At 52.0% G+C, this 15,315-nt stretch overlaps 6 protein-coding genes across 6 annotated transcripts; 5 read left to right on the top strand and 1 right to left on the bottom strand.

The window, feature by feature from the left end:
- Nucleotides 1–192: 192 nt before the first annotated feature.
- On the top strand, nucleotides 193–1,978 carry N7462_010313 (MFS transporter; the record flags this gene model as incomplete). Its single annotated transcript, XM_057082027.1, has 2 exons — nucleotides 193–526; nucleotides 720–1,978. 2 exons carry the CDS (start codon nucleotides 193–195, stop codon nucleotides 1,976–1,978), a joined length of 1,593 nt encoding a protein of 530 aa, XP_056929067.1.
- A 5,525-nt stretch (nucleotides 1,979–7,503) lies between these two features.
- Nucleotides 7,504–8,817, top strand: N7462_010312 (glycosyltransferase family 32 protein; the record flags this gene model as incomplete). The annotated part of the gene is made up of 4 exons (XM_057082026.1): nucleotides 7,504–7,782; nucleotides 7,873–8,028; nucleotides 8,093–8,452; nucleotides 8,536–8,817. 4 exons carry the CDS (start codon nucleotides 7,504–7,506, stop codon nucleotides 8,815–8,817), a joined length of 1,077 nt encoding a protein of 358 aa, XP_056929066.1.
- Nucleotides 8,818–10,195: 1,378 nt separating this feature from the next.
- On the top strand, nucleotides 10,196–10,926 carry N7462_010311 (uncharacterized protein; the record flags this gene model as incomplete). The annotated part of the gene is made up of 2 exons (XM_057082025.1): nucleotides 10,196–10,529; nucleotides 10,625–10,926. Coding segments are annotated over 2 exons (636 nt in total), but the record flags the coding sequence as incomplete, so codon positions are not given.
- A 737-nt stretch (nucleotides 10,927–11,663) lies between these two features.
- On the top strand, nucleotides 11,664–12,191 carry N7462_010310 (Ribosomal protein L7Ae/L30e/S12e/Gadd45; the record flags this gene model as incomplete). Its single annotated transcript, XM_057082024.1, has 2 exons — nucleotides 11,664–11,841; nucleotides 11,929–12,191. 2 exons carry the CDS (start codon nucleotides 11,664–11,666, stop codon nucleotides 12,189–12,191), a joined length of 441 nt encoding a protein of 146 aa, XP_056929064.1.
- Nucleotides 12,192–12,491: 300 nt separating this feature from the next.
- his3 (imidazoleglycerol-phosphate dehydratase HIS3) lies at nucleotides 12,492–13,342 on the bottom strand (the record flags this gene model as incomplete). Its single annotated transcript, XM_057082023.1, has 2 exons — nucleotides 12,492–12,907; nucleotides 13,024–13,342. The coding sequence occupies 2 exons, from the start codon at nucleotides 13,340–13,342 to the stop codon at nucleotides 12,492–12,494; spliced, it is 735 nt and encodes a 244-aa protein (XP_056929063.1).
- A 433-nt stretch (nucleotides 13,343–13,775) lies between these two features.
- On the top strand, nucleotides 13,776–14,323 carry N7462_010308 (uncharacterized protein; the record flags this gene model as incomplete). The annotated part of the gene is made up of 2 exons (XM_057082022.1): nucleotides 13,776–13,868; nucleotides 13,955–14,323. The coding sequence occupies 2 exons, from the start codon at nucleotides 13,776–13,778 to the stop codon at nucleotides 14,321–14,323; spliced, it is 462 nt and encodes a 153-aa protein (XP_056929062.1).
- Nucleotides 14,324–15,315: the final 992 nt, after the last annotated feature.

The following is a 15,315-nucleotide window of genomic DNA, read 5'->3' as shown; positions in this document are numbered from 1 at the left end:
ATCATGGGAAGAAGACCACTGAAGAAGAATTTTTCTTGCATTTATATAAAAACCAATTTGCACCTCCCTTGCAAACCAAGTCCTTGAAGGTTCCTACGTCGCTTGAAAGAACTTTCTGTTACTCTAACCTATACAATCCGAATTTGTTCAACTTGAACCCAACAGTATCTCGAATCTAATTCCATGACAAAGATGAGCCATGTTGAGACTCACTCTTATGCACACACGGATGATATCGAGTCCGCTTGTTCCAAAGTGAGCATTGATTGCAGCCCTGAAGCAATGGTGCAGAAAACTACTTCATCCACCGGCCCATCAGGAGATGGACGTTCCAAGTCGATCATTTCACGACTGCGCAGTCGAGAGCCTGGCCAGATAGGCCCATTCACGCATTGTCACTCAAACATGGTAACGGGGCCCGAGATGCTTGTTGACTTTGAGGGACCGCGAGATCCATATCACCCCCGAAACTGGAGCTTTCGCAAGAAGGTCACTACAACAGTTCTCTATGGTTTTACAGCAATGGGTATGTAGCTTCCATTTTCGTTTTTTTTTTTTTTTCATTCTTCACAGCTCGAGTTCATATTTCATATGAAGATGACAATTAGATAACTAATATCATTTCCACAGGTGCTCCATGGGCCAGTTCAATGTAAGTTAACTTCTATCAGACATAATTTCGGTTTGAAAATTGACACACGACACAAGTTATTCAACAGGCCAAACCCAAATCTGCGAAGAATTTAACGTGTCGACCGAAGTCGCAACTCTCGGCACTTCTTTGTTATTGTTTGGCCTAGGATTTGGACCACTCTTCTGGGCGCCACTCTCAGAGTGTTATGGACGAAAGCCAGCTGTCTTGATACCTTACTTTCTTGCTGCTATCTTCTCGTTTGCCACTGCAGTTTCCAAGGACATACAAGCAATCATGCTGACACGATTCTTCACTGGGTTCTTCGGATCAGCCCCTGTTACGAATACCGGCGGCGTTCTAGGAGATATTTGGAGCCCTGAACAACGAGGAGTAGCAATCATCGGATACGCGATTGCCGTTTTTGGCGGCCCTGTTTTAGGTCCTATTGTTGGTGGCGCAGTTTCGCAAAGCAGCCTTGGATGGCGGTGGACTGAGTACCTTACTGGTATATTGATGATGCTCTTCGTTGTTTTAGATCTTCTTTTTCTCGATGAGAGTTATCCGCCTGTCCTTCTGCTCAACAAGGCCCGCCGCTTACGTTTCGAAACTGGGAATTGGGCGTTGCATGCTCCGCATGAAGAATGGGATATAACTTGGGCAGAATTCGGCAACAAGTACTTGGTACGGCCGTTTCAGCTTCTCGGAACTCCGATCTGCTTCTTGATGGCTTTATATGCCTCCTTCGTTTATGCTATTCTCTATCTTAGCTTGGCGGCATTCCCAATTGTGTTCCAGGAGATTAGAGGCTGGAATATGCTCGTTGGTGCCCTGCCATTTCTCGCTTACTTGATCGGCATGTTGTTTGGTGCTTTTATCAACTTCAGCAATCAAAGCTTCTACATCAGGCGGTTAAAATTGAACAACAACCGTCCGGTCCCCGAAGCACGCTTACCGCCAATGATGCTAGGCTCGATTTTCTTTGCCGCGGGACTATTCGTGTTTGGCTGGACAAGCCCAGCAGATATCCCGTGGATAGCACCGAATATTGGCGCTGCAATGATGGGGTTGGGGTTCTTCACCGTCCTTCAACCCGCATTGAACTATCTCATCGACACCTTTCAAACCACATCCGCCAGCGCTGTTGCTGCCAACACTTTCCTACGTTCTATTTTTGCAGGCTGCTTTCCTCTTTTCACCGATGCTATGTTTCACAATCTGGGTGTTCCGTGGGCAGCAAGTGTCCTTGGATTTATATCCATTGCACTTCTCCCTATCCCATACATGTTTTACATGTTTGGCGCAAATGTTAGGGCGCGTGGGAAGTGGTCCAAGGGTTCGCTGTGAGAAGGAAAGCCCTAGGCATGTTGTGCTTAATATTTATCATAGCGCTTGGATAATACGCTTCTATGTATGCCGGTGCATAGCAGCTATTCCACGCCAATCTCTTGCAGGCTCGAATCTTATATGTGTCAATTTAAATCCTTAGAAAAGCAAAAGCAGAGAATGAAGGGACTAGCTAGAAAAAAAAACTAGCTATTGAATCACATTGAATCCTATCAGGAGGCTCCCATAAGTAGGCGGTCATCACAGACTAGGCGTGTCAAAAGTCACAGTCCAATTGATGCAAATTTATCATCATAGATGGAATATTTTACTGAATCGAAGCTTGAAAGAGAATATATTTCATGTGAAGTAACAAATTTCTTATCTTTTCTCCCTCTTCATCTCCTCATCTAATCTACCTCTTCCGGAGCAACTGCTTTATCTACTTACTATCACCTACTCCCGATTTCCTAGCTATAGACGAGGCTTCCGATTATAGAAATCTTAACGTATTAAGTATTCTAGTAGTAGATATCCAGCCCATTCTAAAGTCAGTTTTACTCAAAGTTATAAATATCGTTTAATTAGATAGTATTCTTGTTGATGGCTATTTTAATCAGTTGAAAATTACTTGAATAGGCTTACTAAGTCTTCATCTTAGACACGCTGATAGTCATGGCGCTTTAGTAGGTGCCTAGGTCATGGTATGGTCAAAGGTAATGTCATGAGAACAAATTCCCACTAATCTTACATGCTTTAAATAGAAATACTTGCAACGCTCGCGTAGTACCATAGTCGATCAATAGACGAGCACATATAGGGTGTGGGCGAGCTAGGTTTGATTTCAACATAGAACGACGGGTTCCTTAGTTGCTAGATCTATAGACCTGTGTTTCGGTTGGCGCGCAAATGAAACCCATGACCAAATTACCAACTTCCCCGCCAACTTGACCTGGGTTACTACGCAGCAATTCGTGCACCTGTTGTAAAACAGCCCGAACGAACTTTTCCAAATGGATCCCAACCTGGATCCAACATTCCCCATACGCGCTGATCCTTGCATGTTTCCAGCTCGTGAAGAATTACAGACACTGTGGGGTACGTATCTGAAGTATTTGAGTATTACGCTGGGGTTCGCCTGATTTGGCCTGCCGATTATCAAGAACGAGCTTGAATCACAAGTCGAACTAGTACATCTCCGGTAGATCTGATCAGGTGACTTGTATCTATGAAGCAGATGGTGTCATGGCTAGGCGCAACACAGACCAGTGAGGTCTCTGTTGTAGAAAAGAGCGTCGATACCTGGACTAATTGTCTGTACCGATTATAAGTCTACTTCGATGAAATTAAGATTGCGAATTGCGGTTTTATCGAAATAGTATCTCTCTGCGATGGCGTTCTGGTTCACTAGCTTAGATGAATTATTCGGTTGCCTGATTGAGCGCGTCCCATTCAGATCCGCTGATCCTCAGATCAAAAGGGACTCGAGCAGCTCGATCGCGCTCATTTGGGGGTTGTTTTTGGGGGGGGTGGAGGGGGAGGGCACGATCTCCTTGCTGACCTCAACTGCATGCACCAGGATGGTCTCATGGTCTGCACTGGCCCACACAAAAGATCTTCCCACCTTCCGCACTGCCCCCAACTACATACCATTCTCTCCACCCGTGCCTTCGCAGTCTCAAAGTCTCAAACAGGATGACAGCTCACGGCCTTTCTAGTTGACGGGGCCGCCTGCAGCCTTGGACTCCTTGGGTCGCCTGGGGCGAGCGCTCTGAGCCCTGACATTCGTCTGCGCTGCTGATCCCTGCGATATGGCGTCGGCCAAGCCCGCACGCGAACGGACCGAGAGCTAGGTTGGACTACAGCGCTACACAGGGATCTGGGACGGCACAGCCAGGATCGAGGGAAAGCCCTGGCTCTCGCACCAGGAGGAAGAAGGGGGGGGAGTGAGATTTTTCGGTTGTAGCTGAGAGTGGTTTTTGTTGTGGTGATTCCCTGGGGCGGATCTCTCACGCAGCGCCGAAACGATTACCACAAAAGGTAGGATGGAGCGCGGATCGGGGGTTCGGCTGGCGTCGTCGGTGCACAGCGCAGGGACCCGTTCTGGCGCTTCCCTTGGCTCTTACCTAGAAGAGCAGAGCGGTCATCATGGTCGGTGTCTTCTGACGCGATAAGGACACAGGGTCTGCTGTCCTCCATTTCTGGCGACTCGGCCACTCACGTCATCTATCCAAGCGACGGCCGCTGATCCAATTCGGATTTGGTAGGAATCTGGAGTTTTTCTGGAGCGCGCGGGGGGAGAAAACAGGGCCCGTCATTGACCACGACATTTGCCGATCTGGAGGGTCCCAACGCCGTCTCAGTGAAGACGGTGTTGAGCAGGGACTACAGATTCCTGGTGACTATAGAGTCCAGTGTACTCCGGAAGTAGCCTTATTCAATTATTTGATTGTTCGGCATTGCTTTGCTAATTTGAGATCTTCCGGGCAGCCAGAGAGGGGCAGGGGCGGGGGGCGTAAAAAGATTGGTCGCCAAACGGGGTATACATCGCGAACATGATCGCGAGGAGCCCGGCTTGCAAACCCCTGGGATTTCGCAGATTCGTATTGATGCAAAGTGGAGGCCTGGTGGGACAACCGTTTGGCGAGGAAACCAGCAGTGTTGTGGTAGTAGGTCCCTCTGTAAGCTCTGTAAGGTGCGTATTGAAATCGAATTCTCCGATTGTGGGGGCGGTTTGGTGAAACCATCAGTTTCTATGTATATCTTCCCTCGTCCCTCTATCTATAGGCCGAGATTATCGATCTATGCTATCTATACTCCGATTCACCATTCACCAGGCATCAGACAAGCATCCGGGAAACGAAGAGCGTATGGCGTATCTATCATTCACCTCTCTCTCTCTCTCTCTCTCTCTCTCTGCGGGCCGTGATGGGTAGATAGAGGCCGTTATGTACGGATACGGAGTGGACGCGGTTGCGTAGTGGTGTGGGCTGGTCGGGGCCGCCATACGAGTACGGGGTGCAGCAGTTTTGGTGGTCGACCTGAGCCCAGGTCCACACCTCCTTGCACCGTGCACCCGTCTCTCTGGACTAGCCCACGACCAGTCTATCGGTCAAGAGGTCAATAATCAGACGCCAGTCGATAGTCTCTCATCAATCCTATGCGCGAGAAAAAAAAAAAAAAACGGTGCACGGGCGGTTCATGGATTTAGAGTAGCGGAGTCGCAAAACAGGAGACGACGCCCTGTATTGAAATCGGTTGGGGGAATGGCGGTACCGTAATGGACGTAATCAGGGTGTCAGCGAGGAAGAAGTCCCGGCCGAGGAACAGCAGGGAACTGTTCGGGTCCTCGACAGAGTCCAATTGTATAGACGCACGTCGTCCGGAGTATACGATCCTGGTGCACACACGCCCCCCCCCCCCCCCCCCAGCGGCAGCATCCTGATCACATCTGTGGGCGCTTGACGCAATCTCGCCGCTGACAGCCAAATATCATCATCAGGGCCCGCCACACGCGCCGTGGTGTTTCGGGACCCTCATGGTTGGTTGGGACCCAGAATAGAACCGAGCGAGTCAAGCAGTCCAGAAAAAATCATCCGGTCTGTTGCCTGGGGACGACTTTGTGGTTCTGGGTCGAACTGGCGGTCGGTCTTCGTGGCTCCGACGGCCGATGTTGAAGGGGCAGTGAAGCGGGCACAGAAGAGCAGGTCCTCGGTACCCGCCACTGAGGTGACCGGTCCCCGTTCTGGGGGCCCGGTGGGGCGAGACTAGTGGCCGTAGTTTATCCCAGATTTCCTCCCGTTGGCCCTGGCAATGTCGCCGTCCTCTGGCCTGTACAGTAGTGCCTCGGCCCCAAAGGGGGCAGAATCCTGTGCCAAGCAAAGTATATTCAACAATAGCGACCCTCAAACTGGCTGCTGGTGTCCATCGAGATCCATATTTGGGGTAGATCCAACGATAACTATATCCTCGTTTCTACGCCGCGAACAAAACAACATGTTTTTTTTTGTCTTTTTGGGGGCTTTCCCTTCTTCCTCCCCCCTCCTCATTGCCTGTCCCTCAAAAACCCCAATGGGAGAGAGACTCAGAGAGGTCAAGAACGGCGTAAAGTTTGCCAGGCAGCCAAATAACCCGACGTTGAACCAGCCCCGATGAGCCTGCGTAATCGGCGGTTTACAACGTTTGGTTATTTCTTTTTTTTTTTTTTCGCCTTTTTGCGTCGCTTCTCTGTTCTTACGAACTAGTGCCCCACCAACCGCCCGAGGCCAGCCAGTCAGAAGGCCGACGGAAGCCGCTGACAAAGGCGGGTTGCCCCACGGGACTGGCCTTCCCACCAATCACGGGGCAGGAGACCCGCCACAGCCAGCGCTTGGCTCTTCGCAGCCACGCGGAGACCTGCTCAGCCTCGACGCACTGCCTCTGTACCCTGTATGATAGAATACGCAAAAACACGCTGGGCCGCTGGGACGCAGGATATACTCCTATCCGATCAATGGCGCAGAGAGGCTCATTCCTCCCGCCGATAGTGGCCCATCGCGGGCAATGCTGAATGTGACGGCGCTGTGCGTAGTAGCTAGGAGCTAGGAGCTACGATCCTCTCTTCTTTCTCTCTCGGTGTCTCGCTTCTCTCGGTCCTCCCTCTATTAGGCGAGAGACTCCAGCAGGAAACGCGGCGGGAAACAAAGTAGATCGTGTTACCCCGACCAACGGTCACGGCCGGGACCAAACGTGACCAAAGTGACCCAAAATTACGCAAAGTTACCCAAATTTCCCCTGCCCCGTTCCACGGGTTCGGGGGTGTCCACTCCCTCTGGTTTTGCCTTTTGCCCCCCCTGGAGCGCCAGGCCTGCCCCGTATGCGTATTACGACGACCACCACCGCGCATCCTCATCGCCTCGTTCCTCTTTTTTACCTTCAGCATTGCCCTTTGCAACATTCACTCCTTTTCTCCTTTTGGCCTTAGCCTTTCTCCACCTGTCGCTCCTTATTATTGTCGGAGATCCTCCCCTATTTCACCACCCCTCCTCGCTCCCCCAGAGATACAAAGCTACAAAGCTACTCTAATAATTGAGCCCTTCGCCCCCGTGTTGCCCGAAGCTTTGTCGCGGGCCTCTTGTCTCTCCCTCACTCTCGGCGCCTCCTATCCATCCCTGACGCCCTCACCTCTTCCTCTCCCTCCTCCCCCCCTCTCCCACGCAAATACGCCCAACTGCATCCTCTTCCTCGACGTTTGTCACTCGACGCGCGACTCGCCCGCAACGCTTTCATGATCCTGTTCTCGTGACCGCGGTACCAAGCACCTTCTCCCGCCTTCCCTTGGCCAATCCTAGGGCTCTTTCTTCTCGAGATCGGACCTCCTTCTCTTCTTATCTCCCCGCGGGCTTTCTACGAGGCGCGTCAGCCCTGCCAATCAATACGACCTTTCACGACCTCAGTACCGATACCACTCAATTGCTTGTCACGGCTTCAAGTTCTCCTACGCCACCCTCGACGTCTTTTCGCCGAACCACCCTCCCTCCCGCGCACACGCACACACACATTTCACCATGCGGCGCGGTCTCCTGATCTTCATTCTGGTCAACCTCCTAATTCTCACCCTTCTCGTCCGGAGCGTCTCAACCCTCCTGTCTCTGCTAGTCGAGGATGCGGCCGCCGACGCGATCCATCGGGCGGAGTTGCCGTCCCCTAACTCCAGTCTGATCGAAACCCGACCCCAGATCATCCCCAAGATCATTCACCAGACTTATAAGAACGAGACGATCCCAGAAGTATGGCAAGAGGCTCAGCAGAGCTGTATTGACCTGCACCCAGACTATGAGTACATTGTACGTTGCGCAAATCTGAGCAACACTCAAGAAGCGAAAATGAGAAGAAGAAAAAGAAAAAAAGTGAAACATGCTAACCATTCGATTTAGTTGTGGACCAATGAGAAATCACGCGAATTCATTGCCGCAGAATACCCCTGGTTCCTGGATACCTTTGACGGCTACAAGTATCCCATTCAACGCGCGGACTCCATCCGATACTTCGTTCTCGCGCACTATGGCGGCACATATATTGATTTGGACGACGTAAGTTCTCGCTTCACACACCTGCCTCAATTGATGCGCCGGTGTATGCTAACTACTTGACCAGGGCTGCAACCGTCGCCTGGACCCCCTTCTCGCCTATCCTGCTTGGGTGCGGCGCACGGTGCCCACGGGTATCTCTAACGACGCCATGGGCTCTGTGCCTCAGCATCCCTTCTTCCTTCGTGTCATCGAAGTGCTCCAACAGTACGACCGCAGCTGGCTGCTTCCATACATTACTGTCATGTACTCCACTGGCCCGCTCTTCCTCTCTGTGATCTGGAAGGAGTACATGCAGGACAAGCCGGTGGAGTCGGCTCGTGTGCGAATCCTCATGCTGGATGAGTACAACAAGTTCTCGTGGAGCTTCTTCACCCACCACGTGGGCAACAGCTGGCACGGCAAGGATGCTCACTTGATCTTCTGGGTAAGCTTCATGCCTCCGATCATTTCATCTGGTCATCTTCTGGGTTGGGTTTGGGTTGACGGTGTGCTAACTTTCGTCTCCAGATGGGTCAGCACTGGATGTTGCTCACTTTCCTCGGCTTTGTCCTCGCCGGTGTGGTCGGCTTCTGTCTGTTCTGGACTTACGGCCGCATTATGCTTCTGGGTGCCAAGTACCGCTATCGCTACACCAAGGTGCCCTCAATTATCAGCCCCCGTCTCTCCTCCCCGAACCGGCGCACGCGCAGCTTGATGCCTACTCTGCTTCGGCGGGTGAGCTTCAAGGAGGACGAGGAGGCTGGCGGACCCACCGAGACCTCCTACGAACTCGGTCGCCGTGACGACTAGACATAATTTCTTTCTCAACATGATTCGTTCGAGCTGCATGATTTTCTGTCTTGATTTGTTGTGTATCGATACGGCCTTGGACACGATCTCTGCATCAGCATTTATTGTATACATTTCCCCCTTTCTATGTTTCTTATTTCCGGCCTCTTTTTCTTTTTTGTTTATCTGTCTCGATCGTCAAATATCGATCACCCTTTTGTTTAGGAGCGCATGCATGGTATCTATGCCTTGCGGTCCCGCGGCGGGATCCGGGATTGCTGGCTGGAACCTGGAGCACTTGGGATTGACTCTTTTTTGATTGCTTTTGTGAAGATGGTACGTTTGAGCAAGCGTGCGATTGAACTCGCTGTGAGGGATGTTCTTGCTTCCCCCACCTCCGGTCTGCCTTTTTGTCTCTTTCGTCCCATCTATTTTTCCACTATCAATTTGTAAACACACACACACACACACTTAGACTTACTTTTCTTGGGATCTGATTGAGACAGAAGGGCGATGTAGGATTGGACGTGGGGTTTGGACATTTCTTGAACTATACAGATACCGCGGCGAATGATGAAATCTAATGGCTCTTCCTATACCTTACGCTACTTTTCTCGCTCTCTTTATTTTCTTTGTACTTCTTTTGTAGGCCTGATTCATTGCAATGGTTGCATTGTCAATCCTGAGACAATTATTAAGCTTGAGACCTGTCGATTTGACACTGGTCTACGAAAGAGTAACGTGTAGCCTATCTGATCTGACACGCCGGGCGCCAGACGTTTCAGCGACCCTGAAACTCAAACCCTAAATCCCGCCAATTGCCGGTCAGACATGTCTTGCATTGTTCGTTGCATGGATGATACCCTGTCATTCAAGCTTTTGACTGGACCCTGAGGCACTTGGATTGGTTCTCTGCCCGTTTCACGCTCGGGGAAGTCTGGACTGCTCCAACCTGGTCGTTGGCTGTGGGCATTCATGCCTCCGCGTCCCTGGCATTCCCCGCGTGAAGACATCCTCTGCGTTCCCCCCCCCCTGATAGGCATGATACATAGTCCTATAATCATCGCTATGCTCCAGCCATGCTCTGCTTTTGTGGGTCATATTCCCCTGCCGCCACAGCGTTTTTCCCAACCCCCCTCCTTCGGCTGTAAATATGAGCTGAAGCGCAGTGAGTATAAAGACTAGATTCGACCACCTCCTGATCTAAATCAGAATCACCGGTTGACTAGATCTGCAATAGTTGAGCCACTGATTTCTTTCATTTGCTGTGTCTTGCCTCGCATCCACTTTCTTCCGTCCATTGTCTGCTGGTCCTCCATTATATACCAACAGATTCCATTCATCTGAGCAAACAACAGCCCTAAACTTCATCTCACTACAAACCACATCCTTGTTCACCATGTGGCCATGCACTTGGACAGCAGCCTCGCTGCTTGCCTTCTCGCTCTTCGCCGCAGCAACTCCCCTCCCGTTGGCCGTTGCCAAATCAGAAACCACCATCACGGAAGACCAGATAATCGATATCGCGCCGACGTCGAAGACCTGCGATAACCCTCCTGCTGCTGGCGAGTGCGCCACCGCCATAACCGCCGCCAAATTTACCTCCCAGTCTTTTGACACGTACAAGGTGACCTCAAAAGCCGAACAAGCCGCCATCGTTGCCCTGATGGCCTTCGAGAGTGTCGATTTCAAGTATAACAAGAACCATTTCCCCGGCGTTGCTGGACAAGGCAGTAAGCATCCTCTCTCTCTCTCTCTCTCTATCTTGTCCTCTATCTTGGGCGATCTATAAGCAGTACTGGGGGCTACATGCTAACTGCCTTCCTAGCCCGCAACATGCAATCCCCCGCCTACAACAAGAAATATGCCTCATCCATCCCCGCGCTCGCCGACAAGCTCCCTGCTGTTGCTGACAGCCCTGTCGACCTATTGGACCTGCTCCGCGACAACGAGACCTACGACTTCGGCTCTGGCGCCTGGTTCCTGACCACCCAGTGCTCTGATGATGTGCGCTCGGCACTCCAGTCTGGCAGCGAGACTGGCTGGGAGCAGTATATTAGTGGCTGTGTCATGACCACCGTGACGGATGAGCGGAAGGCGTATTGGCAGCGGGCTACGAAGGCTCTGGGTGCGTAGGTAGAGGGTAGAGGCAAGGTCGTTTTTGTTCTCCACCTTCCCTTCTCCTCCTCCCTTTGATCCTATCCTCGGAACTGTCGGGACAGGCTCCCAACTATGGCGTTTTGTTTTGAGGTTTTTTTTTTTCTCCTTCTCTTAGTTCTCAGTTTTCTTGAGAGTATTTAGCTTCGAGTGGAGCGTGTTTCTAGATTTGAGTTTGGGGAGGGGCGAGAGGGATTCATTTTCTTCTCCCACGAGTTATGTCTTATATTTACAGGATCAGAAATACAAGTCTTCATGTGCTATCGTATTGTCAACGGAGGAACTGTATACTCCGGCGGGTTTCGGCATCCGGAATTCGGGCCGATACGTCCCGTCATTGTTCGTGCTCTAGATTCGCCTCCGACGGATTCGAGGACCCGAATTTAGCTATCGTAGATCCACAATGGTTTCTCTCCCGGTAAGCCGAGGTACATAGGCGCTTATAGTAGGTCTCCAGGCTCTTGACCCTTATTGTTACTTCAGATTCAGTATAGTATATTCTATGGATGAGGCTCAACGGCAATCTTAGTCAGCGGGCATTAGCGCTCGGAGATAAGGCGCCCTGAGAAAGTAACCATTTAGCGCCCTTGGTGATGGCCCTTCTTCTCCCCCCCTCATCACCAGGCAGTGAACCTTCACGGGCGAGCCGGTGCAGCGTACTCAAGGCAGTGAACCTCTTGAAAGGTGAGCCTTTACCAGCATTCTCCAAAATGGACCCGACTTCCGAAACAATAGGTGTGGCTTCGTGCTCTTTGGTCACGTCCCCGTTCATATTGCTAACAGCAGCCGCAGCTTGGCCCTCCGCAGATCCTGCGCTGGCGCAGGACCTCCTCGATTTGTTGCATGATGCTATGCTGAGTAGCTCCGCAAAAAAGGGCACGAATGAATGTACGTCCGCGCTCCTTCCCTCCCTTCCCCCCACCCTCGAGGGGGACCTGGCCGCACCTGGTCTGCGATGCACTAACTCGCGCACAGCTATTAAGGCTGTCAACCGCGGCGTCGCCAGTCTCGTCATATTGGCTGCGGATACGGTGCCTCTGGCCATCGTGATGCCCCTGCCGCGGCTGTGTGAAGATTGGAATGTCCCGTATGTCTTCGTGGAGAGTAAGGCTGCGCTCGGGCGAGCTTGTGGCCTCGAATCCGGTGTTATCGCGGCGACGATCAACACGGATGATGCCAGTGATCTAGCACCACGGGTTGCGCAGCTTAGGGATCGTGTGGAGAGGCTTGCAATCTAGGAATCCTCGCGTAGACGATTCTGCTCGGTCACATATCCAGGTCACGTAGAAAATTGACCCTAACGTCGAAGGCAAGTCCTAGTAGTAGTCTGCAGAGGATGATAGAAATAATCATAAACTCTTTTTTTTGGAGACGCAAATGCTACTATATACTCTCAACTTTAGAGACCATAATCTATACGCCAAGGGCGCAACGAAAACAATAATAATGGGGAGAAACAAAAGGTATCACTCATCACACCATGCCATCGTCCTCTCATGTAAATCAAAACCCCGATCAGCTTTTGCAGCCGAATCTCTTTATAGCACGCCCTTGGTGCTCACCACATCTCCCGCACCAACCTCACCGGCAACACGGCGCGCGGTAGCAGCGCGGATCGCAACCGCCAGCGCCTTGAAAGCGCTTTCGGCTCGGTGGTGGTCGTTGTCACCGTACGTGCAGCCCACATGCAGCGTCACGTCGGCGGCCTGCGCAAAGCTCTGCAGCCCGTGGGTGATCATCTCGGTGCTCAGGTCGCCGATCTTCTCGCGCTTGAAGCCGAGGTTGATCACCGCCCAGGGCCGGCTGGAGAGATCGATAACAGCCCAGGACAGAGCCTCGTCGAGCGGGGCGTCGCCGCGGCCGAAGCGGGCCAGCGATTGCCGCGCGCCGAGCGCTTTGGTGAAGGCAGTGCCGAGGGCGAGGAAGGCGTCTTCAGTGGTGTGATGGTCATCAACTATGATGGAGGTGGATTGATGAGTATGGCTGGCTTATGTGGTTGGATTGAATGCGGGCCAATGGTATGGCAATGGTATCAATGTGAATGAAAGACGTTCGAGGCGGTCAACTTACTGTACAGATCGCCCTTGGCCCGCACGGCCAAACTCCATCCGGAGTGCTTCGCCAAGGCGTGCAGCATGTGGTCTAAGAAACCAATGCCGGTGCTGATGGTAATCTGCTGGGTTGGGGTGAATTGAGTCGCATGGGCGGCATCTTTCTGCGGCACAATGCCCTTCTTCGCGGCCTCTGCTTCTTCGGGATCTGTGGGGGAGGGGAAGTGCGATGTCGGCTCGAAGGGCGGGAGGACGCCACCGTCAAGAGACAGCGAAACCTGGATTTTGGTCTCGTTGGTAACCCGCGAGACGGTCGCGGTCCGGGCGGGGAGAGACATTGTGGCGGGGTTGAGAGGGAGAGTGATAGAAGGATATCAAGATCAAAGTTAGTCGTGAGCCGGTAAAGTTGATAATCGCATTTCTTTTGGTTCTGAGTCGCTATCGGGGGGATTATCGTTGATCCGCGTGCGTCATCTCGGCGACTTCGGGGTTTGCTTGAAGCATTTCAGCATGGGCTTTCACGCTGGCGGGCCCAGGTTTTCTTCGCAATTGCTGGCGAGAGCTCACTCTTAATCAGATTTATCACCTGAGATCCTACATCTCCCCTTTTGCCCCGTCATTGGGCTTCTATTGTGCTTGTTCTGCAGACCCCATGTTTGGAGCTCGGGATTGATAAGAAACATCGAAATCGAGAACAGCAAAAATACAAAATAGCTCCACGTCCAGCCTGAACTCAACCCTTTCTTGCACGCTTCCTCGATCATTGACGCCATGCCCCCTCCGCCAGATCAACGGGCCGATATTGAGCCCCCGCCGGAGGTCACCACCGAAGCCATGAAGGGCTTCATGACGGGTGTATTCCGAGTATGTATTCAGGCCGCAGATCTACCTACTTGACGACATTCGAGCAATCACAGAGGAACAATTGAAATAACTAATCAGCAGCGCAGTTCGGTTCAGTGTCCATCCTCGCCCATATGATCATGATCCTTCCTCACCCGTTCACCTTCACTGCCCCCACTCCGCCTGTTACTCCCGAATCGCAGCCCCGTCCGCGCTCGTCGCCTTTTTCCCGTGAATACCTACGCTCTCGCCTGTTCTACCGTCCACTTGAAGGATTTTCCGAGTGGATCTCGCCGGCATCTCGGGTCTACCGCGGCCTGACCCCCCAGTTCAAGGTGTTTCTCCAGATCGCCGTGATGACCTTGGGCGGATGTATCTGGGCCGAAAAGCGAGTGACGGAATACATGGAGCTCATGCGGCGCATCAAGCGCGCAGAGCGATATCAGGCCGAAAGGCAACAGGGCCATCGCCCTTAGATTGGATGCCCAGCCCGTATAGTTCGCAAAGTACGCAAGGAACCAACATGAAGACCAACGGCCCCGAATCCGCGGATACCGCCGGCAGCACCAACGTCAAATCAGCAACCGTCACATCAGTCTGTTTTCCGATCACAATTCGCCTCTTGCTTTTTTTTTTCCCACCCTTCCCTCCTCGGAAACAGGTTCGGGTATGACAGGTTCTTGCTGATAGGTCTCTCCACAAACCAGTTAGAATGCGACGGTTCCTGGGGAGGGTAAGATGAGCTTTATTCCCCTGTGGCGTTGTGTCGATCTATTACGATCTCCCTCTTTTCGTGGGCCCGAGAACGTCATTTATGACTCTCCATGGGTAATCTCTTGGGCGTGCGTGGAGCGCGCAGGTCGATCTTCCCTTTTTACTGTGGATCCGGGATCCTCCCCCCTGAGGATCCCGATCCTGGAGATGGTGCCGTTCTGTTGATTATCGGTAGATCGTTAGGGGGTGGAAGTTTGTTTTTGCATATACTACTGTACATAGGCCGGGTCTGGCATATGTAATACACTCCTGTGGCCCTAGGCCAGCCTTGTACAAAAGCAGTCACGTTCTCCGATGTAAAGCCCAGGCCGAATGGTTCGTTCCTGCGGAGGTCCACCCATGATCCCTGTCGACCAGCACTCTTGAGTCCTGGCCGATACTGGAAAGGTGGAGCACGCCTCTTACGTGGCCGGGGGACCCCGATTGCTCGAATGCGGATGCAATTCGACATGTCGTGAACGCATGTCTTAAAAGATGGCGGTGGCCAGCTGATGACGGCAATGGAGTGAGGATTTATTGATTTATTGATTTCTAGATTTCTATGTAGAGTTTGTACGTAGATTGACAGGTAGATTGACAGGTAGATTTGTATCTATAGTACTTTTTGTTTATAGTATCGCAGCTCACGGTCGGAGCTCCGACGAGGATAAGCCGTTACGAGGGGAAAAACAAACGAGAACCAGTGGGCCAACTG

Source organism: Penicillium macrosclerotiorum, assembly GCF_028827735.1.
Source record: "Penicillium macrosclerotiorum strain IBT 26536 chromosome Unknown utg000010l_segment0_segment0, whole genome shotgun sequence".
NCBI lineage: Eukaryota > Fungi > Ascomycota > Eurotiomycetes > Eurotiales > Aspergillaceae > Penicillium > Penicillium macrosclerotiorum.
The sequence above is the reverse complement of the archived record's forward strand: the minus strand, read 5'-3'. Positions and strand labels throughout refer to the sequence as shown.